We start from the raw sequence: 22245 nt of genomic DNA, 5'->3' as shown, positions 1-22245 counted from the left end.
CTGTGTTTGGTTGATCATATCTTTGTTGTTACTGTTACTAACAGCTTTGAAAACTTTGAACTTTTTCATAAATTGCGCTATTCTATGAAAAAGGATAAAGAAAGAAACTCAAAAATGAACGGAGGAGAGGGCGTAAAATCAGTGTACTTTTACCATTACAAAATGTGCTGTTCTATACTTCGTTGTATGACAGGGTCACTTAAAAGTAGCAAACATAGATCTTCAACTTCATTTTGAGAAATGTATATGAGAAAGCGGAAAGGGGGTCAAAATACTTTTGCACATACGTGAAAAAGTTCCTCTCCATTTAACCTTCCAAACTATTAGGAGCAGTTAAGGCTCAAGTACAAACGCATACACACGTCTCCTCCTTTCTCTCGACTCCTCAAATGTCCCATTGTTGGTATGTAGGATATAACATTCCTAGTGTTTCTAAGTGTTGTGTGTCCATGTTTCAATGTTCATTCAATGTCATATGAGATACTTCAATGGTTTCCAGTGGAAATAAGCTTAGTCTTTTCATGGATCTCCTTTTAGTAGACCTTGTACCAGTGAACTGTACCGTCATGAAACTGTACCTTTTCCTATGCAAACTTCTAATAAAGTCTTCAATCAATGTTTGGTTGACCCAGGCGGTGCCAAGCCAGAGGGGCATGAGGATGACCATGAGATGGTGAACATGGAATATGCCTGTGACCACTGCCAGGGCCTGATTGTCGGCAGCAGGATCAACTGCAACGTGTGCGAGGATTTCGACTTGTGCTTCGGCTGTTATAACGCAAAGAAGTATCCCGACAGGTAGCAATTACAAATTCAACTTTTAAATCCTATAATATATACTTTGTTGTTGACCGGGGCCCGCCAGGGCTCTACAATGTGAGGCATTGTGATTTTGTAGATCTCTATTTTCGCTGAATGTTTGCCTATTATGCTCAGAATAGGGATGCTAGGGTTCTGTTGGTTACACTCTTAACACTTAACACTATAGATAAAAATAAAGCAACATGAGCAACATGTCGACGTGTGAGCTTTTAGATTGTCTATTTTCTTAACTTAAGTGGTTAACACATATTCCTATTACCTCACTCATTTAATTCTTGGTCTCCAGCCACCTGCCCACCCATCGGATCACAGTGTTCCCCATGGTGACCATACGCATCAGTGACCGCCACCGTCTCATCCAGCCGTACATACACAACTACTCATGGCTGCTGTTTGCAGCGCTGGCCCTGTACACATCAGACCTGAGCAGCAAAAGCCAGCTGGAGGGAGAGCGTCTAGACGCCAGCACCCTGACCCTGGCCTCAGACCTGCAGACACGTTGCTCCAAACTCATAACTGAGTGCTTGCTCAAGGGACAAACAGGCAAAGGTTGGTAGTTTTGAATTCAGGTCAAGAGTTAAAGAGTTGAGCCTAGAAATATATAATTACCATTTTGAAGTTGGATCCTTCAAGTGGCTTTCTGCGTTTGGCATATATTTATGTTCATTTTTGTATAGATTGAGTTTATTTCATAATTATTGTGGGTTTACCACATTGATAAAGTGATAACAAATTATTTTGTCAAACATTCCCATACATTTACAGGTCTGCGTTCGTCTGCCCTGTTGTCGCTGCTGATCTCCAACGAATCGACCTCTGACAGCGAGCTGGGTCCAGTCTCTCCCGAATCATCTCAGGATCTCAGCACCACCACGGATACCTCCTCCGTACCCGGCAGCACGGCTGCCATTTGCTCACCTTCGTCGCCCAGGGACAAGGTGACATGTTGTTTATTAATGTTGTTGTTAATATTCAGTACTTCCATACATCCTGTGTTTCTCTTAATTAACACAATGGTCCGTGAGTTAACATATTTGCTGCTCCTTCTGTTCTTTAACTTGATTCATCTGGCCTTCGTTAGAGAAAAGTGCCAAGCAAGGAGAAGAAATCTAAAGAGGTGAGCGCTTCTCCCACTGCTCTCTCTGAGGCAGCCTCTCGGCCCAACGTGGGGGAGGAGGAGAAGAGCAAGCTGGTGACTCAGGACACGTTGGATTCGTCCAGCCTCAGCCAGACGCCCTCCGTTTCCAGTGAGGATACCCTCTCTCCTGTGGTTCGACGTAAGAGCTGACACTACTACCTCAGTTAGTCTGATGGCATGCCGCATACTGTGAAATTTAAAGTATGCTACATTCGTAGTATGCCGGTCTAACAAACCGGAAATAGGATCGCTTGCAATGTGTCGCATCCGTGATGTGTTGTGTGATTGTAGATCAGCTATTTTTGGCAGAGAACGGCAGAACGCCATCATGCAATGAAATATAAATCAAGGTTATTGTGTTAGTTTATCAGATACTAGAAGATAGTTGGGTGTGCATTTGTTGTATTTTAGAACAGGGTTTGTTTGTATGTGTACTGTATACAGTATGTGACCATTGCCCAACGGCCTATTCAGGAACAATGCAAGTCGTGAACATTGCAAGTTGGGATTGCATGCCCCATCATATACTGATATTGGCATACTGTATCAGTCAGATCGGCGGGTCTGGACAACCAGATCTCAATATACTGTATTTTCCTATATATGGGTATATCGGTCCTGTGGCGACTTTGAAGTTGATTGTTAGGGCAGTTCTCAAGATGTGTGTGATGGAGAGATACACATGCACATAGAGATTTGCATAATTATTAAAAGGCTGTCTCCTGAAAAGTAGTCTTGCAGCGTATGCCTTTTGCTGCGTGATGTCACAAAGCAGAAGCAGTGCTCTGTGATGTTAACAAACTGCACACATTGCAACTTATTATCGATAGCTAAAGTTTGAACAGGGACACCACTATGTGTGTGTTATTATGGGGCGGCATAGCTCAGGGGGTAGAGAAACCGTCTTTAGAACAAAAAGGGTTCCCAGTTCAAATCCGGGCTCCCCCTGAGGTAATGTGGAAGTGTCCTTGAGCAAGACTCTGAACCTCTAATTGCTCCCGGTGAGTAGGTTGGTGCCTTGCATGGTTTCCTCCGCCATCAGTGTATGAATGTGTGTGTGAATGGGTGAATGTAATGCACAATCTATGTAAAGCACCTTGGATAAAAGCGCTATATAAATACACCATTTCATTTACCATTTAATATATGTATATATATTTTTTGCCCGTAGCTTCAGAATCTGGTTTGGAAACCGTCACCTCTCCGACGTCAGACAGTGCTGATGTGGTCAAGGTACCACAGGAGAGGATGGCCCAGGTGCCTCTACAGGAGCATGTGTTTTCAGAGTGCTCCAGAGAGAGGATCTTGGGACTACTGGCGGCCATGCTGCCTCCTGCCAAATCGGTATGAGATTTAAGTTTTAAATATCTTTTACAAATATACTATAGTTAATTATTTTCAAACATCAACATTGCAGAATTGTGATCTTATCGAATGCCTGACATTTGTTAATCCCTGTTCTCTTGTGTGATCTATCAGGGCAGCACTCTGTCTCTGTCCAGCCTGAGCCCCATCCTTCCCCAGCTCTTCAGAGTTGTCATCTCCAACGCCGGCTGCCTCAACGAGACCTACCACCTGACCCTGGGCCTTCTGGGCCAGCTGCTGCTCCGCATCACTCCTCCCGAGGCTGACGCCGCAGTCGTGGAGGCCCTGGCGGACAAATACGAGCTGCTCAACCAAGGAGAGGCGGTTGCAGCGGACATGGTTGGCTGGAAGACCACCCAGCTTCTCTTCAGCCTAGGAGCCGTCTGCCTAGACAGGTAAAATGGCAGTCATGGGTTTTAGGGTGTCGTTTTCACCTCTCCCAACATGCATTAACAATACCTTGGGGGATCTTGTAGTACACACACAGTTATTACGCACTTGTGGAATAACAGTATCACTTATTCTCCTCAGCTACCCAGCTTAAAATAAAAAAAAATAAAAAAAATAAAAAATAAATAAATATATATATATATATATATATAGTATATAGATACTGTACATATGTTACTACTGTACTGTAGCATAGTGAGGAGCATGAACCCCTAGGTTGATTGTGTAGTATGTTTTTCTGTAGTACAGGTTAAAAACTGCAGAAGGGTAAATACACGGCAAGCTTAGTAATAAGCGATGCAGCTGCGCATAAAATGAGTAACTGCTTTGATAGATTTACTGTAGGTGTGCCAATGTGCAAGCATAGACCGTTGTTCACAGTATTGTCAGTGCTTGTCACATTGACCCTAAATCTAACATACCCATTATTAATTTTATTAGCTGTAGCTGGGTTATTTACACCACGTTGTATTATAAGTTCAGCCTTAGGAACCGTCTAATCTTTCTTTTGAGCTACCAGTGCCTTTCTGCCATGCATTTCTATGGTAATGACATGCTTGAGCGAGTATTGCGTTTCAGCGCTCTTGGCATCCAGCATTTTTTGGCCGGTGCTTGTAAGGGAAGATTCAGAGGAGCGCCGCTCATAAATATTCCGCTTGATCAAAAATGATTTATCGATCAAACGTTTTTACCGACGTTTCAATTAGGTTTCCTGATGACACAATGTTAGAGCACAGCAACAGTTGATAGGTTTGAAAGTCACAGCCATCAATAAACTCTGAACATGCTCTGGACATGATATCCAAAGTGCTCCTCCGCTCATAAAATGCTGCACCTTATGCAACAAACTGCAAAATTTCAAATTGGGTATGATTTCGCTCTAATATCCAGACACATCTGGTAAAAGTCTGCTATGGACTGCTGCTGTTATTGATAAAACATATATTTTTCCCTCCACTGTTCTGTGTGTGTAGTCGTATTGGTCTGGACTGGGCGTGCTCTGTGGCTGACATATTGCGCAGCCTGAATGCCTGTCCCCAGTGGAGCCCAGTCATCGCCTGCTTCACCGACCACTGTGTCCAGCAGCTGCCACGCACACTAAAACGCACCAACCTGTTCACTCTGCTCGTTTTGGTGGGCTTCCCAGAGGTTAGACCCCCTTCACTGCTTTTTTATTGTTATTTCTTTACTAAAATCCATGTTCTATAACATCGTGTCAGTCGCTAATCTGCAGAGGACCAGTCACCTGCCTCATCCTGGCCTGATTCAACCCCCTCTCTATCTCATCTCTCCTAGGTATTGTGCATGGGCACCCAGTCGGTGTTTATCGACAACGCCAACGAGCAGCACCACATGATCCTGCTCAAGCACTTTACAGAAAAGAACCACGCTGCAGTGGTAGATGTCAAGACACGCAAGAGAAAAACAGGTCAGTTGCGCTTTAGTGCATTATCCCCCGTTCCCCACACACAGAAGAACTGCACTGCATATCAAAGGCGTCCCTATGCCGATAGACACTAAAGTCTGAGTTCTTTGTACTTTTACAGTGAAGGACTATCAGCTGATCCAGGCCCAGGACTCAAGCAGCTCAGTAGCTCTCCCACAGAGCGCCCCCCAGGCCCCGCTCACCCACTATCTGAGCAACTTCACTGCCATCATCAGCCACCTGCTGCAGGGCAGCCAGGACAACAACTCCCCTGATGCAGTGGAAGCTTCCTGGGTCCTTTCTCTGGCCCTTAAGGGCCTCTACAATACACTCAAGGTAATACAAAAATAAATGGCTGATATCATCTTTAACGAAAAAATATGAAAGCAACTTACAGTTTAGGCATTTAGCAGACGCTTTTAATCCAAAGCGACTTACAATAAGCAGGTAGTACATCAATATAATAATAAGCAAGATAATGTCAGTTCATCAACAACAATACAACAAATGCATAGGAATATCAATCTAGAAAAACAAATATATATATACCAGGTGGCCTAATCAGTAAAAAACTTCTAAAACCTAAAAAAAAAGAAAAATGCTATCTAGCTTCATGTGTGGTCATCGAGGGAAGGGGAGTACTTGGATATGGTTTGGACTTTGTATAGATTCTATATTTGTTTAGAGTATATTCATGCTTCCCATTCCTGGTACACCAGGTAGCTAATTACGTTCTCCTTTTCATTCAACTGTTGTCCTTTAGATTGCACTGAGAGCGCTCCTAGTTTACGGTGCTGTTAACAAAACAAGTTGGAATACAGCAATGTTTGGATTCTGGCTAGCAGCGTAAAGTATCAACATTTCAAATATTGTTCTTTTGCTATGTGTTGTTGTTGTCTGTAGAAACATGGAGTGGAACAGGCCCAGGAGGCCATTCAGCAGTCTGGTCTGACCCAGCTGCTGGTGAGGAAATGCAGCAAGGGCACAGGCTTCAGCAAGCTGTGGCTGCTCAGAGACCTGGAGATCCTCTCCATCATGCTCTACTGCTCCAAGAGAGAGATCCACTCCATGGCCCAGGACCCAGAGCGGGACGACCGAGAGCAGGAGAAGGAGCACGACTCGGACCACTCCAGCTGCTGCGCCGACGACCCCGACCCCAACCGGCCCGACCCGCTGGAGGGCCTGGACGAGGAGACCAAAATCTGCTTCCAGGTGAATAATCCAATGAACCACTGGAACCCTAGCATCCCTGTTCTGTGGGGGGCCAGATGAGGGAAAAGAGGAGGAAGTCCCATATCAGGATTTTTTTCTCCTTCAAGTCTCAAAACACTTGAGTTGCAAACGCTCCTTTCACCTCGAACCGTTTGGTAGTCTGAGCTAAAGTCTTAAGTCGGTCTTTTTCTCGTTCTTGGCGGTTCCAATCAAACCAAGCATGTTTTAGTCTTTCTTGGTGCATGCTCATGTGACGTGAACCTTATCGACGACAACCAGGTAGCATGGAGCGGACAACAACAGGCGGTGATGTCTGATAGTCTGGTTACCCGAGTCGAGAGAAAACGTGTGTGGTTCGATACTGCGTGATTACTATTAAACAAAATGTAACTCTGCGTGTTTGAAATTTGGAGGAAGTGTCTAGTTTGGCCAGATGGTGGCGCTAGAGGGAAGGTCATGTTGAGAGTATGAATGTGTTAAAGATGTGCTGTTTGATCGGTGAGTGATCACGATCGGCTGATAATGCCTCTATCAGCAATATTTATCTGTGGGACTGAATGTAACCTCAGCTTCAACTCCTACAAGTTGAATTGGATACTAAAGGACCTCAGCCTGCAATCTCCTAATGTTTATACTTAATGTCAATATAAGAAGAATCATTAAATATATAAATGCTGCTAAAGTAACACAATAAATAGAAGAATTTATGGATTTGATGCTGTGATCGGGAATATCCGTATGGCAGATACTGATTCCAGTTGATCGGTGATCGGTATCTGCCCCATAAATTGCAATTGGAGCATCTCTAGAATGTGTGAATAAAATATCATGGCAAACTGGCCATTACTTCAAGAATCAAGAATATTCAAGATTGTTACATACGGAGTCGGAAGTCATTACACATCCTCCTTTTGCGGAGGAAACAAAATGGTATCATTTAAGTTTGAGTGAAAAGAAATAATCACAGATTTTTGAGACTGGCTAATAGGGATAATCTAGAGGCGATCTATCCTCCCAGTTATTGTAAATCAATAGTGAGTCATACGGCTTAGTGTCTACAGTGTGCTATAGTATTTGATACCAGGCATCTCAATATGTCCTTTTGTGTGATACAGATCACCCACGATGCCTTAAATGCACCTCTGCACATCTTGCGAGCCATGTACGAGCTGCAGATGAAGAGGACTGACTCCTTCTTCCTGGAGGTGCAGAAGAGGTCAGCGTTTAACTTTGACACTGCAGGCAAACATTCCTATTCAAGCAGTCATGCATATACAGTATTCCCTGTATATTCTTTTTATCGTCATAATACGGAGCCTCATGTTTTACATGGGAATGTTTCTATTACTTTTTATGTCAGATTTGACGGAGATGTGATCAAAACGGACGAAACGATCCGCACACTGGCCCAGAAGTGGCAGCCGACCAAACGCCCTCGCTCCGAGGAGAGGAGCACCAAGGCTGTGGACACCGACATGATTGTGGTGTCCTGCGTGGTGAGATTTTTGTGAAACACTGACTTGCAGTCTTTTTTTGGAACGTTAGAAAAATTTTAAAAAGTTCCAGCAAGTCTTTGTCATGCTAGATGTAGTTCAAGCGATCGTGGTGGCTACACTGTTGGTACTGCTCTGTTTGGTGTGTATCCGTAAGCTTTCAGAGAATGTACTTAAAGACAGAAGAAATGCATGCAGAGAACAGGCTCAGGCTGTACCTGTTTAGGTTCAGTATTTAATGTTGAGTATAAATTGGCCTTTACTCCATCTCCTACTCCTTCTCTTCCCTTTATCCATCACAGTCCAAGCCTAGTCACTGTGAGAAAGCCACAGAGGAGATCAACGTCGTTGCGCAGAAGCTCATCACCAACTCGGAGAGCGACCTGCAGCTCAGCTATGCCAAGCAGAGGCGCACCAAGAGTTCGGCGCTCCTGCACAAGGAGCTGGACGCACGCAGCAACCGGAACGTCCGGCAGTACCTGGTGAAGGTGAACCAGGCCATCGCCACGCTGTATGCTCGCCACGTGCTGGCCTCGCTGCTGGGCGACTGGCCCGCCGGTACAGCACTGAGCGAGGAGGCCCTGGAGCTCAGCGGAGCATCCCACATGGCTTACATTCTGGACATGCTGATGCAACTGGAGGAGAGACCTCTCTGGGAGAAGGTAGAGAGAGAGAGAGTTTGCATTAGTGTTACGTGTTTTGCGTGATAACTTGGAGCAGTGTAGGAAATGTGTAAAATAGAGGGGGAAATGTTGCCCTGTATGTCAAAATCTTGCATTCTATGACATTTTAAAATTTCAGGGACATTTTATTGCTCCAGTACAGTGTGTGTGTGTATACTGTACTTACATACTGATACTCATGTTGTGCGTGCTATGTTCCATCAGATCCTCCAGAGGGTGCTGAAGGGCTGCAGTCAGAGCATGCTGTGCAGTCTCTCTCTAACTGCCTGCCAGTTCATGGAGGAACCAGGGATGGCCGTGCAGGTCAGGGAGTCCAAGCATCCCTATGATAACAACACAAACTTTGAGGTGGGTAAACTAGTATTCCTGCGACCAAGTCAACGCACTGATTCGGGTATCCTAAGGATACTGTCGTCGTTCGATGTAATGCACCATCCTGTACTGTTGTTTATTTCATTGTATACCTGGCAACAAAGTAGAATTCTGGGTCTGATACCCGTTTTGGAGAACTATTGCATACTGTTTTGGTGAGGAAAATGGAATATTTGCATGATGAGATTGCATTGTGTGTGTGTCTGCAGGATAAGGTGCACATCCCTGGAGCCATCTATCTGTCAGTGAAGTTTGACTCGCGCTGCTATACGGAGGAAGGCTGCGATGAGCTCATCATGGCCAGCAGCAGTGACTTCCTCCAGGATCTCCACAACTTCAGTGGCTCCCCTCAGAAATGGTCCGACTTTGAAATTCCTGGTAAGAACCACAACTCTCGACTCTTCGTGTATGCATACTGTAGGTGGTTGTGACTGACCTGTGACTTGCCGTGTGCGTTTCTCTCTCAGGTGATACCCTCCACTACAGGTTTGTTTCTGACATGAGCAACACAGAGTGGGGATACAAGTTCACTGTAACAGGAGGCCACAGAGGACGTTTTCAGACAGGTAACATAATTGTATACTGTTTATCCAGGGGTAGGAACGTGACTGAGAAACTTAAAACAGCAACAGCTCATTATTATAATAGAAATGTGATTCCAAATTCCAAAAGTAGACTTTGTACCCAGAATATTGCTTTGCAACATTTTTAGATTATAAAATGACTGTAAAATGATGTCAAAAAGGCAGTAATGTACAATATGATGCTAAAAGCTCATCACGAGTTCTTTGAAGCCAGACAGACACGTTGAATATGATTACCCAGCAATCAAAAACATAAACTTAATTTTATTTCTTAGTTTTATGTGACACTTTTGTATGAAGAAGCAGGGCTTTAATTTACCAAAAAACAAACATTTGAAACTTGGAGATAAGAGGTTTCTGCCCGACAGTGACCAAATTGTTGTTGTTTTACTTTAAACAGGGTTTGAGATCCTGAAGCAGATGCTGGCTGATGAGCAGGTGCTCAGCCACCTGCCGCTGTCTGACATCTGGGAGTGGCAGGTGGGCGTGGCCTGCCGTCAGACAGGGAACCAGCGGCTGAAAGCCATCCACCTGTTGCTCCGCCTGCTGCAGTGTCAGTCAGAAACGTGAGGTTCTACCCATCCATTCCACTCCTATCACTAAATTAGGGGTCTTCAACGTTTTGAGGCCAGGGACCCCTTAGCTGAGAGAGAGATGAAGCAGGGACCCCCACTACATATTGTATAGAATTGTGTTGCAGATTAAAAATGTTCATAGATTTCTTAGACAGCTTAGACTTGTTTGACAGCACTGTCATCATGTGGATTAATTTGTGTTTTCAGACATTTAACCACTTGAATGTCTGCTCTTCATTTCTCTCTACAAACCTCTTTGCCGAAAATAGCCGATCTACAAGCTTACTGTGTGGCGTTGTAAGCTTGTAGGTCAGCTATTTTTGGCTAATGTTCCACTCAGAATAGGGATGCGAGGGTTCAAATGGTTAATGTAAAAAACATGATCATATCACACAAAGATTTGGCGGCCGCCCTGTAGTAACTCTACTCTACTCCCCCTAGGGGTCCCGGACCCCCTGTTGAAGACCCCTGCAGTAAATGCAACGCAAGCGTTAACACACACACACACACACACACACACACACAAACACACCCCTCATGCTGTTCTTAGTTTGGTATAAGCATCAGCTGTCAGAGGAGCCCACTTTTCTAAATGGTAAATGTGGACTACGTTTATACTGCTCTTTTCTCCAAAGCGCTTTACAATGTATTTCATGTTCACCCATTCACACACCGACAGCAGAGGAAACCATGCAAGGCACCAACCTGCTCATCGGGAGCAATGAGGGTTCAGTCTGTGATACAGGAGGAGCCAGGGATTGAACCTGGAACCTTCGCTCTACCTCCTGAGCCACTGCCGCCCCTTTTCTTGTTAAAGCCTGTGTCGGTTGTTGTCCCAGGAGACACAGGATTTCACTTCACACAGGGTTTGCATAAAGGCTTTACGGAAGCTTAATATCCTGATAGTTGCCATGGAGATGAGCTAAGGGATATGTTTGAGGATTTGCATAGCTTCAGACTCTGGTCCTTTCTGACCATGGTGACGGCATCACCGCGCCCCAACGTAAAATCCTGCAAGAGCCATTTACCTGTGCCAGCAGAGCGTGCGATACTAATTTCGGTGCCGTCTATGTTTCCAGACGACGGTGCAAAGGCAGGGCCTTTAGCCAACAAGGGAGCATCGTTCTTGGTGACGTCACCACCAACAAGTGCGACCTGATATAAATAACAAGGCGCCAAGTTGCACCCATATGCATTCAGACAGCACCGAAAGTAGTGCCATATATGGCCATGAGTGCACTTTTCTTTTTTTCTTTTTTTAAGATTTGTTTTTGGGCTTTTATGCCTTCATTGGATAGGACAGTAGACCGACAGGAAATTGGGGGAGAGCCCGGGAGTGACATGTGGAAAAGGTTGTCTGGATCGGGAATCGAACCAATGACTATATAATATGCTGTTTGATGGGTCTTGAAGTGCTGCATACTGCTGTGTCATCTCTCTGTTCCCTCCCTGTGTTGCAGGGCCTGTGAGCTGACCCTGCTGCGGCCGCTGTGGCAGCTCTTCCTCACCATGGAGAACAGCCTGGGCCAGGACCCCACCAGTATCACTGTGCTGCTGCCCCTCCACAGAGCCCTCACCGAACTGTTCTTCATCGCAGAGTCCAGAGCCAATGTGAGTGACATGACATCGGTGGTTCCCAATAGTGTTGGGCGATTAATCGAAAATAGATCGCAATCTCGATTCAGACTCCTATGCTGTCTCATTTCTAATAACGGGGTTCCCACGGTCATGAAATTCCTGGAAATATTTTGAAATTAGAAAAATATTTTTCCAGTACTGGAAAAGTTTTGGAATTGATCAAGGGTCCTGGAAGGTCCTGGAAAAGATAGCTATGCATTGTCTTTGGTTATTGATTTTGTTAAAGCCATACTGTGTAAGATGCCCAACTAGTGGTCATTAGCCCTATAGCAAACCGCGGTCGCGTCCGCGTCTTTCGGACGTTTTTCGTACCTTCAGACCCCCGCGTCTGCCTCCACCTCGCTGAGATCTATCTTTTAAGGGGTCCCTTGTTCCTGTGCGTTCAGTAATTCCAGAGATACGGACTCCTTCACCCTGCCTGGTAGGCGAAATTACCTAGAGAAGGGATGGTACAAACGGGCGACAACAAATATGGCTGCCATAGCGACCCCACTTCAAGATGCGCTGTGATTGGCCGGCAGTTGTATAACCCTCGCTGTGATTGGCCGGTAGTGTGATGACGCAATTTTGGCGCGAGATCCGGTCCACGGCAAGGATCTCAGTTTACATACAGAGAAGGCTTTACAGGCTGAAATTCACGGCGCGGATCTTCTAAAACTTTTGTGATTTAATAGTTAGGAGAATTTTAAGATTTGTTTTATAAAAAAAGTTACATAGTACAACTTTAATACCTCTGAAATGACAAATTAAACATTGGCCAAATTGTCAAATATTAGAGGCAGAAATTGTGAAAATAGCCGATCTACATGCTTGCGAGGCGTTGTGAGCATGTAGATCTGCTATTTTCACAATAGAAACGTGTTATACAACATTCCTCAACTCCTAGTGCTCGTCAGGGTGCCTGGTCCCCAGTTAAAATATGATTATTTCGGGGGTCACAGCCTGAAAAGGTTGAGAACCACTGGCATACACTACCTGTCTTTGGGGATTGCGCATAGGAGTAAGCGACTTGCTATTGGGCTGAATTATTGTTATATAGTCCTGGAAATTGGTTAAATATTCTGGAAAAGTTTTGGAAATTAATTGGTAAAAATGTGTGGGAACCCTGTAATAAGATCGCATTACGGCATTTCTATGACATCATGACACTGTGGCAGGTAAATAAAAATGTTTGGACAACAGCTGTCCGCACACTGTGCATTTGAGCAACAGTCGCCGTCTCCCCCCCTCTCTATCACCACGGCACACACACACACACACACACACACACACACACACGCACGCAGTCAAAGCTCTTTCTCCATCGCTGTCTCCCTTCTCTCCCCCTCTCTTTATCACACACGCACACAGTCAGAGATCATTCCAGCGTTTTCCCAGCAGAAAAACGGAAAGACTGTCTGTCTGTCTGTCTGTCTGTCTGTCTGTCTGTCTGTCCTGACGTTAACATGTGAAGGAAAAATGTAGTAGCAAGCAGCTACTACTAGCTAGCACTATAATAGCCATCTGTTGTGGTCAACGCATAGCAGCATGTGTCAAGTTAGAAGAACGTCAATTCTTGACTTCGTTGGTGGACTTAAGAGTATTTTTTCCCAGTCTGCGGACTTCAAAAAAAAAACTAGAAAAATATTGTTCCTTCGAAACAATTGTGGGCTCGCTTCAAGCCAGAAAACAATGGCTATAAATGTACAAAATGTCAAGATCGCAGGCAGTGCTCTCTTTGACGTTACTGACGTCAAAGATTGGTCCATTTTGTTCCAAAAATGTGTTGTGCAAAAGTTGACCCGCTGGTGGCGCTATAACAGGCCAATGTAAGAAGGGTGGTATCTGTTCCTTGACCTATTGGGAATGTGCTTGCAAGATTTCACGCACATTGCAGGCTGTGTTCATGATTTGAGGTGTTTTTGGCTTTGGCCACTTTATCGCTGCTTGCAGCTATATTCATTATTATTTTATTTTTTTTGTGTGTGTGCACTTCATATGCATATTAGATAAAGGTCCTTAGATTGTGTGTAGAATGTTTCATGCAAATTGCAAAAAAAAATCCTAACGGGTTTAAGCGTTTCACAAACTGCTCAAAATGATATAGCGCCCCCCTTTGGCCAATTGGGGTAAGATTGGTTTTAGTGATATTTGGACTAACACTCTACATCTTTGCCAAATGCCATGAACATGTTACTTTGCATGTATGATTTAGAGGCAGAAGAATAATTTGCATAAAACTGCAATATTCATTGAATTTATTTAAAAAAACATGTTTCAATTTTAAAGAAATCCGATCTGACAGATCTTTAGATATCGGTCCAAAGTTCACGTAAAAAAAGTTTTGTGCACGTGGAGCGAAAATTCGAGAATAAAAGCGGGTTTACGCGTTTTACAAACTGCTCAAAATGGCGGAAAATTGAAGGGCGGAGCTTACTTAACAACGACACAGATGTCTTCCGCTCGAGTCAAAGCACGCGTGTAACAAGTTGCATGTCTTCAAACGAAACGAGTCATGACTTATGCCCGTTTGAAGTTTGAATTTTCAAACACTTCGTATAGCGCCCCCCTTTGGCCGATTGGAATAGAATTGGTTTCAGTGATACTTTGACTAACCCTCCACATCTTTGCCAAATGCCATGAACGTGTAACTTTGCATGTATGATTTAGAGGCCGAAGAATAATTTGCATGAAACCGCAATATTGATTGAATTATTAAAAAATTATATTTCACTTTAAAAAAAATCTGGTTGATCAATCTGACCGTATTGGTCCAAAGTTCATGTGAAAAAAGTTTCGTGCGCGTAACGAAAAAAACCCAGGAGGAGATAGATTTTTACTGTTTTTCATATAATTCCGAATTGTGGGAGACCTAAAGGTCAGAGGTCAAAAGTTAGAGGGTAAAAGTTGTTCGGCATGAGGAGACGCATAAGTGTATACAGGTTTCATGGCTGTATCTATAACACAGCATGAGCTATACCTGTTCAAAGATCGCACTTTCGAAGGCTTCCTACAGCGCCACCATTTGGCCGATTGCTATAGAAAATAATAGCACACTTCGCCACTGTAAACTGAACACATTGATGTTTTTATTTTCATTTTCTCACTAAGTATGTAGGAGTAGAAAGGAACCGAAGTTTTGAGGAGAACTTGATATAGTATAGGAATAAATAACTAGAAAATGTGCAATTTGGGAAATTGCGAGTGTGGTTGCCTGCCCTGCCGCCCCCTATGGGTCGAAGTGGAAATGCTTTTGGGGATTTGTTGAATATCCCACACGCGACTTGTGGTTCAAATTTGGTGTTGACTGGATGTTTCGTTTGTGATTTATGGCTATTTTTGGCGAAACTGGCCCCTCTCGCTAACTTCGTAAGCCTGTTCCGGACGAACGGTATGGACTATCGATATATCGCTTGAATATGTTTATCGCATGGGTCCAGAGATCATCTGTACCGATTTTTGTGACATTTGGAGAAAATATGTAGGAAAAGGAGCAAAAAGTGTGTTTTGACGAAAATTCAAAATGGCGGAAAATCTATCCTGACGCAAATGGGCGTGGCCTATATGGTGAGATGCGTCATGACCCAAGGAATCCAGGGAAAAAATAATTTTAATTTTCCGACCTACGGTTCAAGAGTTACAGGCCGAAACGTAAAGTGGGCTGTTATAGCGCCACCATGAGGCTGACTGACAATATTATTTTTTATTTATTCCTTGAACTAATTATGCATCTCCTCTCCAAGTTTTGAAACTGTAGCCTCTATGGTTTGCGAGAAAAAAAATAATTGAATGTGAGTTTTTGCTATTCCCATTATAAGTCAATGGGTTTGGTCTGAAACGGTTACGTTTTGCGCATTTGTGGCGCCCCCTAAGGGTCGAAGTGGAAATGCTTCTGGGGATTTGTTGAATATCCCACCCGCAACTTGTGGTTAAAATTTGGTGTTGACTGGATGTTTCGTTTCTGATTTATGACTATTTTTGGCGAAACGGGCCCCTCTTGCTAACTTCGTAAGCCTGTTCCGGACGAACGGTATGGACTATCGAAATATCGCTTGAATATGTTTATTGCATGGGTCCAGAGATCCTGTGTACCAATTTTTGTGACGTTTGGAGAAAATATGTAGGAAAAGGAGCAAAAAGTGTGTTTTGAAGAAAATTCAAAATGGCGGAAAATCTATCCTGACGCAAATGGGCGTGGCCTATATGGTGAGATGCGTCATGACCCAAGGAATCCAGGGAAAAAATAATTTTAATTTTCCGACCTACGGTTCAAGAGTTACAGGCCGAAACGTAAAGTGGGCTGTTATAGCGCCACCATGAGGCTGACTGACAATATTATTTTTTATTTATTCCTTGAACTAATTATGCATCTCCTCTCCAAGTTTTGAAACTGTAGCCTCTATGGTTTGCGAGAAAAAAAATAATTGAATGTGAGTTTTTGCTATTCCCATTATAAGTCAATGGGTTTGGTCTGAAACGGTTACGTTTTGCGCATTTGTGGCGCCCCCTAAGGGTCGAAGTGGAAATGCTTCTGGGGATTTGTTGAATATCCCACCCGCAACTTGTGGTTAAAATTTGGTGTTGACTGGATGTTTCGTTTATGATTTATGGCTATTTTTGGCAAAACGGGCCCCTCTCGCTAACTTCGGAAACGTGTTCCGGACGAACGGTATGGACTATCGAAATATCGCTTGAATATGTTTATCGCGTGGGTTCAGAGATCTTGTGTACCGATTTTTGTGACATTTGGAGAAAATATGTGGGAAAAGGAGCAAAAAGTGTGTTTTGAAGAAAATTCAAAATGGCGGAAAATCTATCCTGACGCAAATGGGCGTGGCCTATATAGAGAGATGCGTCATGACCCAAGGAATCCAGGGAAAAAATAATTTTAATTTTCCGACCTACGGTTCAAGAGTTATAGGGCAAAACGTAAAGTGGGGTGTTATAGCGCCACCATGTGGCCGACTGATGTAATTATTTTTTGATTAATTCTTACCCTTATTATGAATCTCCTCTCCAAGTTTTGAAACTGTAGCCCCTATGGTTTGCGAGAGAAAAATTATTGAATTTGAGTTTTTGCGATTCCCATTATAAGTCAATGGGGAAAATTAATTCACTAATAAATTCATATCAATTAAACGATACAACCTTTCTCTTAGAAAAGTAATAGCACACGATTCCCGATTAAGCCGGTCGATTTGACATATGGCGCGAGTGTGTGGCGCAAAAACTGTGGGAGGAGATTCGCGCCAAACTTTTGGTTACACTAGTCAAGAATAATAATAAAGTTACCCTAGAACTATAGTGTGTTGCCCTGTTAGGGCAACCACACTAACTAGAAAATGTGCAATTTGGGAAATTGCGAGTGTGGTTGCCTGCCCTGCCGCCCCCTATGGGTCGAACTGGAAATGCTTTTGGGGATTTGTTGAATATCCCACACGCGACTTGTGGTTCAAATTTGGTGTTGACTGGATGTTTCGTTTGTGATTTATGGCTATTTTTGGCGAAACTGGCCCCTCTCGCTAACTTCGTAAGCCTGTTCCGGACGAACGGTATGGACTATCGAAATATCGCTTGAATATGTTTATCGCATGGGTCCAGAGATCATCTGTACCGATTTTTGTGACATTTGGAGAAAATATGTGGGAAAAGGAGCAAAAAGTGTGTTTTGAAGAAAATTCAAAATGGCGGAAAATCTATCCTGACGCAAATGGGCGTGGCCTATATGGGGAGATGCGTCATGACCCAAGGAATCCAGGGAAAAAATAATTTTAATTTTCCGACCTACGGTTCAAGAGTTACAGGCCGAAACGTAAAGTGGGCTGTTATAGCGCCACCATGTGGCTGACTGACAATATTATTTTTTATTTATTCCTTGAACTCATTATGCATCTCCTCACCAAGTGTTGAAACTGTAGCCCCTATGGTTTGCAAGAGAAAAAATAATTGATTGTGAGTTTTTGCTATTCCCATTATAAGTCAATGGGTTTGGCCTGAAACGGTTACGTTTTGCGCATTTGTGGCGCCCCCTAAGGGTTGAAGTAGAAATGCTTCTGGGGATTTGTTGAATATCCCACCCGCAACTTGTGGTTAAAATTTGGTGTTGACTGGATGTTTCGTTTCTGATTTATGACTATTTTTGGCGAAACGGGCCCCTCTTGCTAACTTCGTAAGCCTGTTCCGGACGAACGGTATGGACTATCGAAATATCGCTTGAATATGTTTATTGCATGGGTCCAGAGATCCTGTGTACCAATTTTTGTGACATTTGGAGAAAATATGTAGGAAAAGGAGCAAAAAGTGTGTTTTGAAGAAAATTCAAAATGGCGGAAAATCTATCCTGACGCAAATGGGCGTGGCCTATATCGGGAGATGCGTCATGACCCAAGGAATCCAGGGAAAAAATAATTTTAATTTTCCGACCTACGGTTCAAGAGTTACAGGCCAAAACGTAAAGTGGGCTGTTATAGCGCCACCATGTGGCCGACTGATGTAATTTTTTTTAAATTAATTCTTACAATTATTATGAATCTCCTCTCCAAGTTTTGAAACTGTAGACCCTATGGTTTGCGAGGGAAAAATAATTGAATGTGAGTTTTTTCGATTCCCATTATAAGTCAATGGGGAAAATTAATTCACTAATAAATTAATATCAATTAAACTATACAACTTTTCTCTTAGAAAAGTAATAGCACACTATTCCCGATCAAGCCGGTCGATTTGACATATGGCTCGAGTGTGTGGCGCAAAAACTGTGGGAGGAGATTCGCGCCGAAAAAAAGGTTACACTAGAAGTCAAGAATAATAATAAATAAAGTTTCCCTAGAACTATAGTGTGGTTGCCCTAACAGGGCAACCACACTAATGACAATATCTAAAGTGTGCTCGCCTTATAGGCGAGCCCACAATAATAATAAATAATAATAATTTAAAAAAATAAAACCAAATGGACCCTTATTTGGCTTCATTTTATGCTCACAGACAATCGTGTGAGAATCGTGATCTAGATTGTTGTGGAGGAAAATCAAGATTCGCCCAGCACTAGTTCCCAAAAGAAGCTTTTTTAATTTCGAGGACCCCCAGATTGATATTATATTATTATTGGTATTATTACAGATTCTTATAACTCTTGAGTGTGTCCATTTGGGTCCTTACAGGTTTTACAGACCTATAAGGGTCCGTTTGGTTGGTTAGTGTAGAAAGTGTAATGTAGAAAAAAACGACACTTACAGCCAGGTCCATATCAAAATCGTAACTCGGCCGCGCCATCTGCCAGCACAGCACGGCACTACCCGTCATTTTACATGCGTGCACGTGTGGCCGTTCCCAGCCGTCTGTAATTTCTAAGAATAGTCACAAGGATTATGTACACCTATTTAGCAAAAAGACACATTTGACATTCGTACAAGTGTGTTTTGATCCGTCTCAGAGTTCCCCCTCTTCAGACTGTCACGCTGCGACTGATAGCTGACTTAGTGAGGGGGCAACTTGGGATGGATTTTCAATGCTTGATGCTGAGTAGATGGATGGACTGCATCTGTGCCTGCTGGATGTTGCCGCATTTACTGTCACAAGCAAACACCAGGGGGCAGTAGCAAGACGAAGACATGGTGGGACGTGGAGGATGATGATATTGGCCTTGGACGCCCTTCAGAACACATGCATGGGTTAAATACAGAAAACGGCGTCACAGCAATGCTGGTGTTGTGTGCCTCCATCCAGGGGCCTGTTTGCCATCCCGCAGAGGAGCATGGCCCTTTGTTTCGTTTTGTTTTTTACCAGTGCCTCACCATCGATCGAATGGGTTTGCTGCTATAGTCCCTGTTTAGCTCCTGTTTAATGCTTAGTCATCTCCTGTTCATGACACAGCATCTGACATGTTCAGTGAGGCAGAGCATAGCGTGTGTGTGTGTGTGTGTGTGTCAGAGAAGGAGAGAAACTGAACTAGTACTAGGCTAACTGTCACAGCATACGTTTCGTGCACTCACACGCACCATCAGTCCATGCACATATCACAACTGAAGTCTTGCGTTGTTGACCACTACACTACAGTTGGGGGTTAAAGGCCACACTAGCCGCTCAACATGGCTGTTGGGACGAATGCTCCTCATTCAGCAGACTGACCACATTTTACCTGCTGTTCTGAGGATACTTAATCCACCAAAACCTTTTGATCCTATGTTTGCTTCTCTAGACATTCTGCTGCCACCACCACTGACTATACCCTAGGGGTGGGACGATATGAAAATTTCATATCACAATTATTGTGACCAAAGAAATTGCAATTTACGATATTATCGTGACAATCAAAATATCCCCCACATCCATTATACTTGGGCGAAACATTTGCCAAAGAATAGCTGATCTACAAGCTCAAAACATGTTGTGACGCGTTGTGAGCTTGTAGATCGGCTAATTTTTTGGCAAAGAGATTAAGTAGAGAGTGAAAAAAAGACTGTATCAAGTACGTATATTATAAGTACGTTTTACCAACAGAGGGTTTAAATGGTACCAGTATGAATTCGACTTATGCCAGCTGGTCAGCTTACTCATTTGGGAGGTGACTTTATTAGTACAACACAACACCATGCCCGCGCACTGGCAGTTGAGCAAAAAGTAAAGTGCGTTGCTGAAAGAGCATTGTCAACTTCCTGATGATGGCTTAAAAAAAACACGATGCAATTACTCTCTCTGCCGCTCAGCCTGGCTCCTCCCTCTGCCATTCTCTGACTGGTGCCTGACGACGTTGCATTGCAGGAGCTTCAGGATGTGGTTCATGCTATTATGTGAGGCTTCAGAAGGAGACAGATACACAGTGCTGCACCTGAATCAGGTTGCACACTGTAATCTAGGTTGCATGCTCTGTTCTCTTGCAGCCACTTTGCAGGCTTAATAGATCCAAAGCAAAAAACGTGGACATTGTTTTCTTGTTCATGTCCGCATTCACTCAGATGCATATCATAGACACTGGATATCTTCTAATGACGAGTGCCGCGCAGTGAGCTTGTAGATCTGCTATTTTTGAAAAATCGTGAAAATTAGAATTTTGACCTGATTCTAAAAGTGTCTTGAATCCTTTTAAGATTTTTAAAAAAACCTATGTTTCTGTGTCAGCAATCTGGCTAGCCATCGTCAAAGAAAAGGTCCTTTTCACTTAACTGGAGCTCAGTTAGTCTGTTCTTGAGAGACTACTATGTCAGTGGTTCTCAAACCTTTTCATGTGAAGGACCCCCAAAATGATATGTATTTGGCCACGGACCCCCATCTCAAAATATTTCGTTCCAGGGAGTTACAAACGTTCGCTTTAAAAATACATATATTCAAAGATTTGCACACATTTTCACGACTTTTTCCAAAAATAGCAGATCTACAAGCTGTGAGCTTGTATATCTGCTATTTTTCACTGGTTAAAGCATTCAATAATTCTAGGCCTAAATAGTACTGTTGTACTGATGTTCGAGCTGTGCAGTCATCGCGTTGCTAGCCAAAACATAAAGGATGTGCGTGGACTGGGCTCCACGGCTCACACAGCATGTTGACGCATGAACTCGACGGCAGTGATGACATAAGGCCCGGTTCAACAGCTCCATGTTGATACTGCTGCAAAAACATGGCGAACTGCTGAGCAGTTTTGACGTGCCTTCTTGCGAGTCTCCCCAAATAGCCTTATTTGGACTGGGACGTGGACCGCTGCATTTCTTAAGGTTTAGCAGTTAATGCCGGCCAGATTTCCTTGTGTGATGGTTGCAGCTGGGGGCATGTCCACTGAGATATAATGAACTTTCTACCCCCAGGAAGTGAAATCTATATTTAGCGACCAAAATGGCGCGTCATGCGCTGCTGACCATACAAATGGTGCTAGGATGTTCCCCAGAATAAACATTTGGGGTGTTGTGAGATGGATGGTGGAGTGTGGCTCTGGAGTGTGTCTCCTGGACCCATAAAGGCTCCATTTCACCAGTGTCTCGGCCCATTTAGTTTGTATTTAGTCTTATCTGTGTGTCCCCAACTTCCCATGCTTATCGTTTCTGTCACACAGAAACCTGGTATGTCCAAAACCATTACTTTTTTAGAAAATAGGAAAAATAACTTGTGTTCCAGTGGAACCAATGTAATTATTATCCACAAGCTCTTGTTAATACATTTCCTTGGTTAAATATTTATAAAACCCCACAGACAGACTTGAAACCTGGTGTTAATATCTAGAAAACCGTTTCATTATTTTCGCTACTTTTACAGGACACTGTGATATAACAAAATATACAATAGATCACTAATACAAAAAAAGATATATGAATTATGGAGATACAAGGTGTCTGCCCGACAGTGGTGTTATGTAACCTGAGGTATGTCTTTACTATGGGGCTTTGCTAGAAGCTCTACTTTGTTTGTAATTTTAAATTACTTTTCCAACATTCCACCGTAGCTTTGACGGAGATATGGAGATGAAAAGTGGTCAGGGGAACCAAGCCTCATTTATAACTGGAGTATGTATCCTTTATGTAACC

The 22245-nt window shown here is 43.4% G+C and overlaps 1 protein-coding gene across 1 annotated transcript in view; it reads left to right on the top strand.

Moving 5' to 3' along the window:
- The window catches only part of zzef1 (zinc finger, ZZ-type with EF hand domain 1), a 49972-nt gene that overhangs the window by 21917 nt on the left and 5810 nt on the right, over positions 1-22245 (top strand). Inside the window, exons 36-53 of the mRNA XM_080749174.1 lie at positions 633-798; positions 1109-1371; positions 1588-1760; positions 1904-2099; positions 3132-3304; positions 3440-3720; positions 4750-4924; positions 5072-5204; positions 5323-5537; positions 6105-6413; positions 7529-7629; positions 7774-7909; positions 8209-8568; positions 8794-8937; positions 9171-9339; positions 9429-9527; positions 9946-10111; positions 11581-11731. Coding sequence (XP_080605300.1) covers positions 633-798; positions 1109-1371; positions 1588-1760; positions 1904-2099; positions 3132-3304; positions 3440-3720; positions 4750-4924; positions 5072-5204; positions 5323-5537; positions 6105-6413; positions 7529-7629; positions 7774-7909; positions 8209-8568; positions 8794-8937; positions 9171-9339; positions 9429-9527; positions 9946-10111; positions 11581-11731 — 3410 coding nt within the window. The remainder of the gene's footprint in view (positions 1-632; positions 799-1108; positions 1372-1587; positions 1761-1903; positions 2100-3131; positions 3305-3439; positions 3721-4749; positions 4925-5071; positions 5205-5322; positions 5538-6104; positions 6414-7528; positions 7630-7773; positions 7910-8208; positions 8569-8793; positions 8938-9170; positions 9340-9428; positions 9528-9945; positions 10112-11580; positions 11732-22245) is intronic.

The sequence above is a fragment of the Nannobrachium achirus genome (genome assembly GCF_963921795.1).
Source record: "Nannobrachium achirus genome assembly, chromosome: 19".
Taxonomy (NCBI): domain Eukaryota; kingdom Metazoa; phylum Chordata; class Actinopteri; order Myctophiformes; family Myctophidae; genus Nannobrachium; species Nannobrachium achirus.
This window is presented reverse-complemented; position numbering and strand designations above follow the sequence as displayed.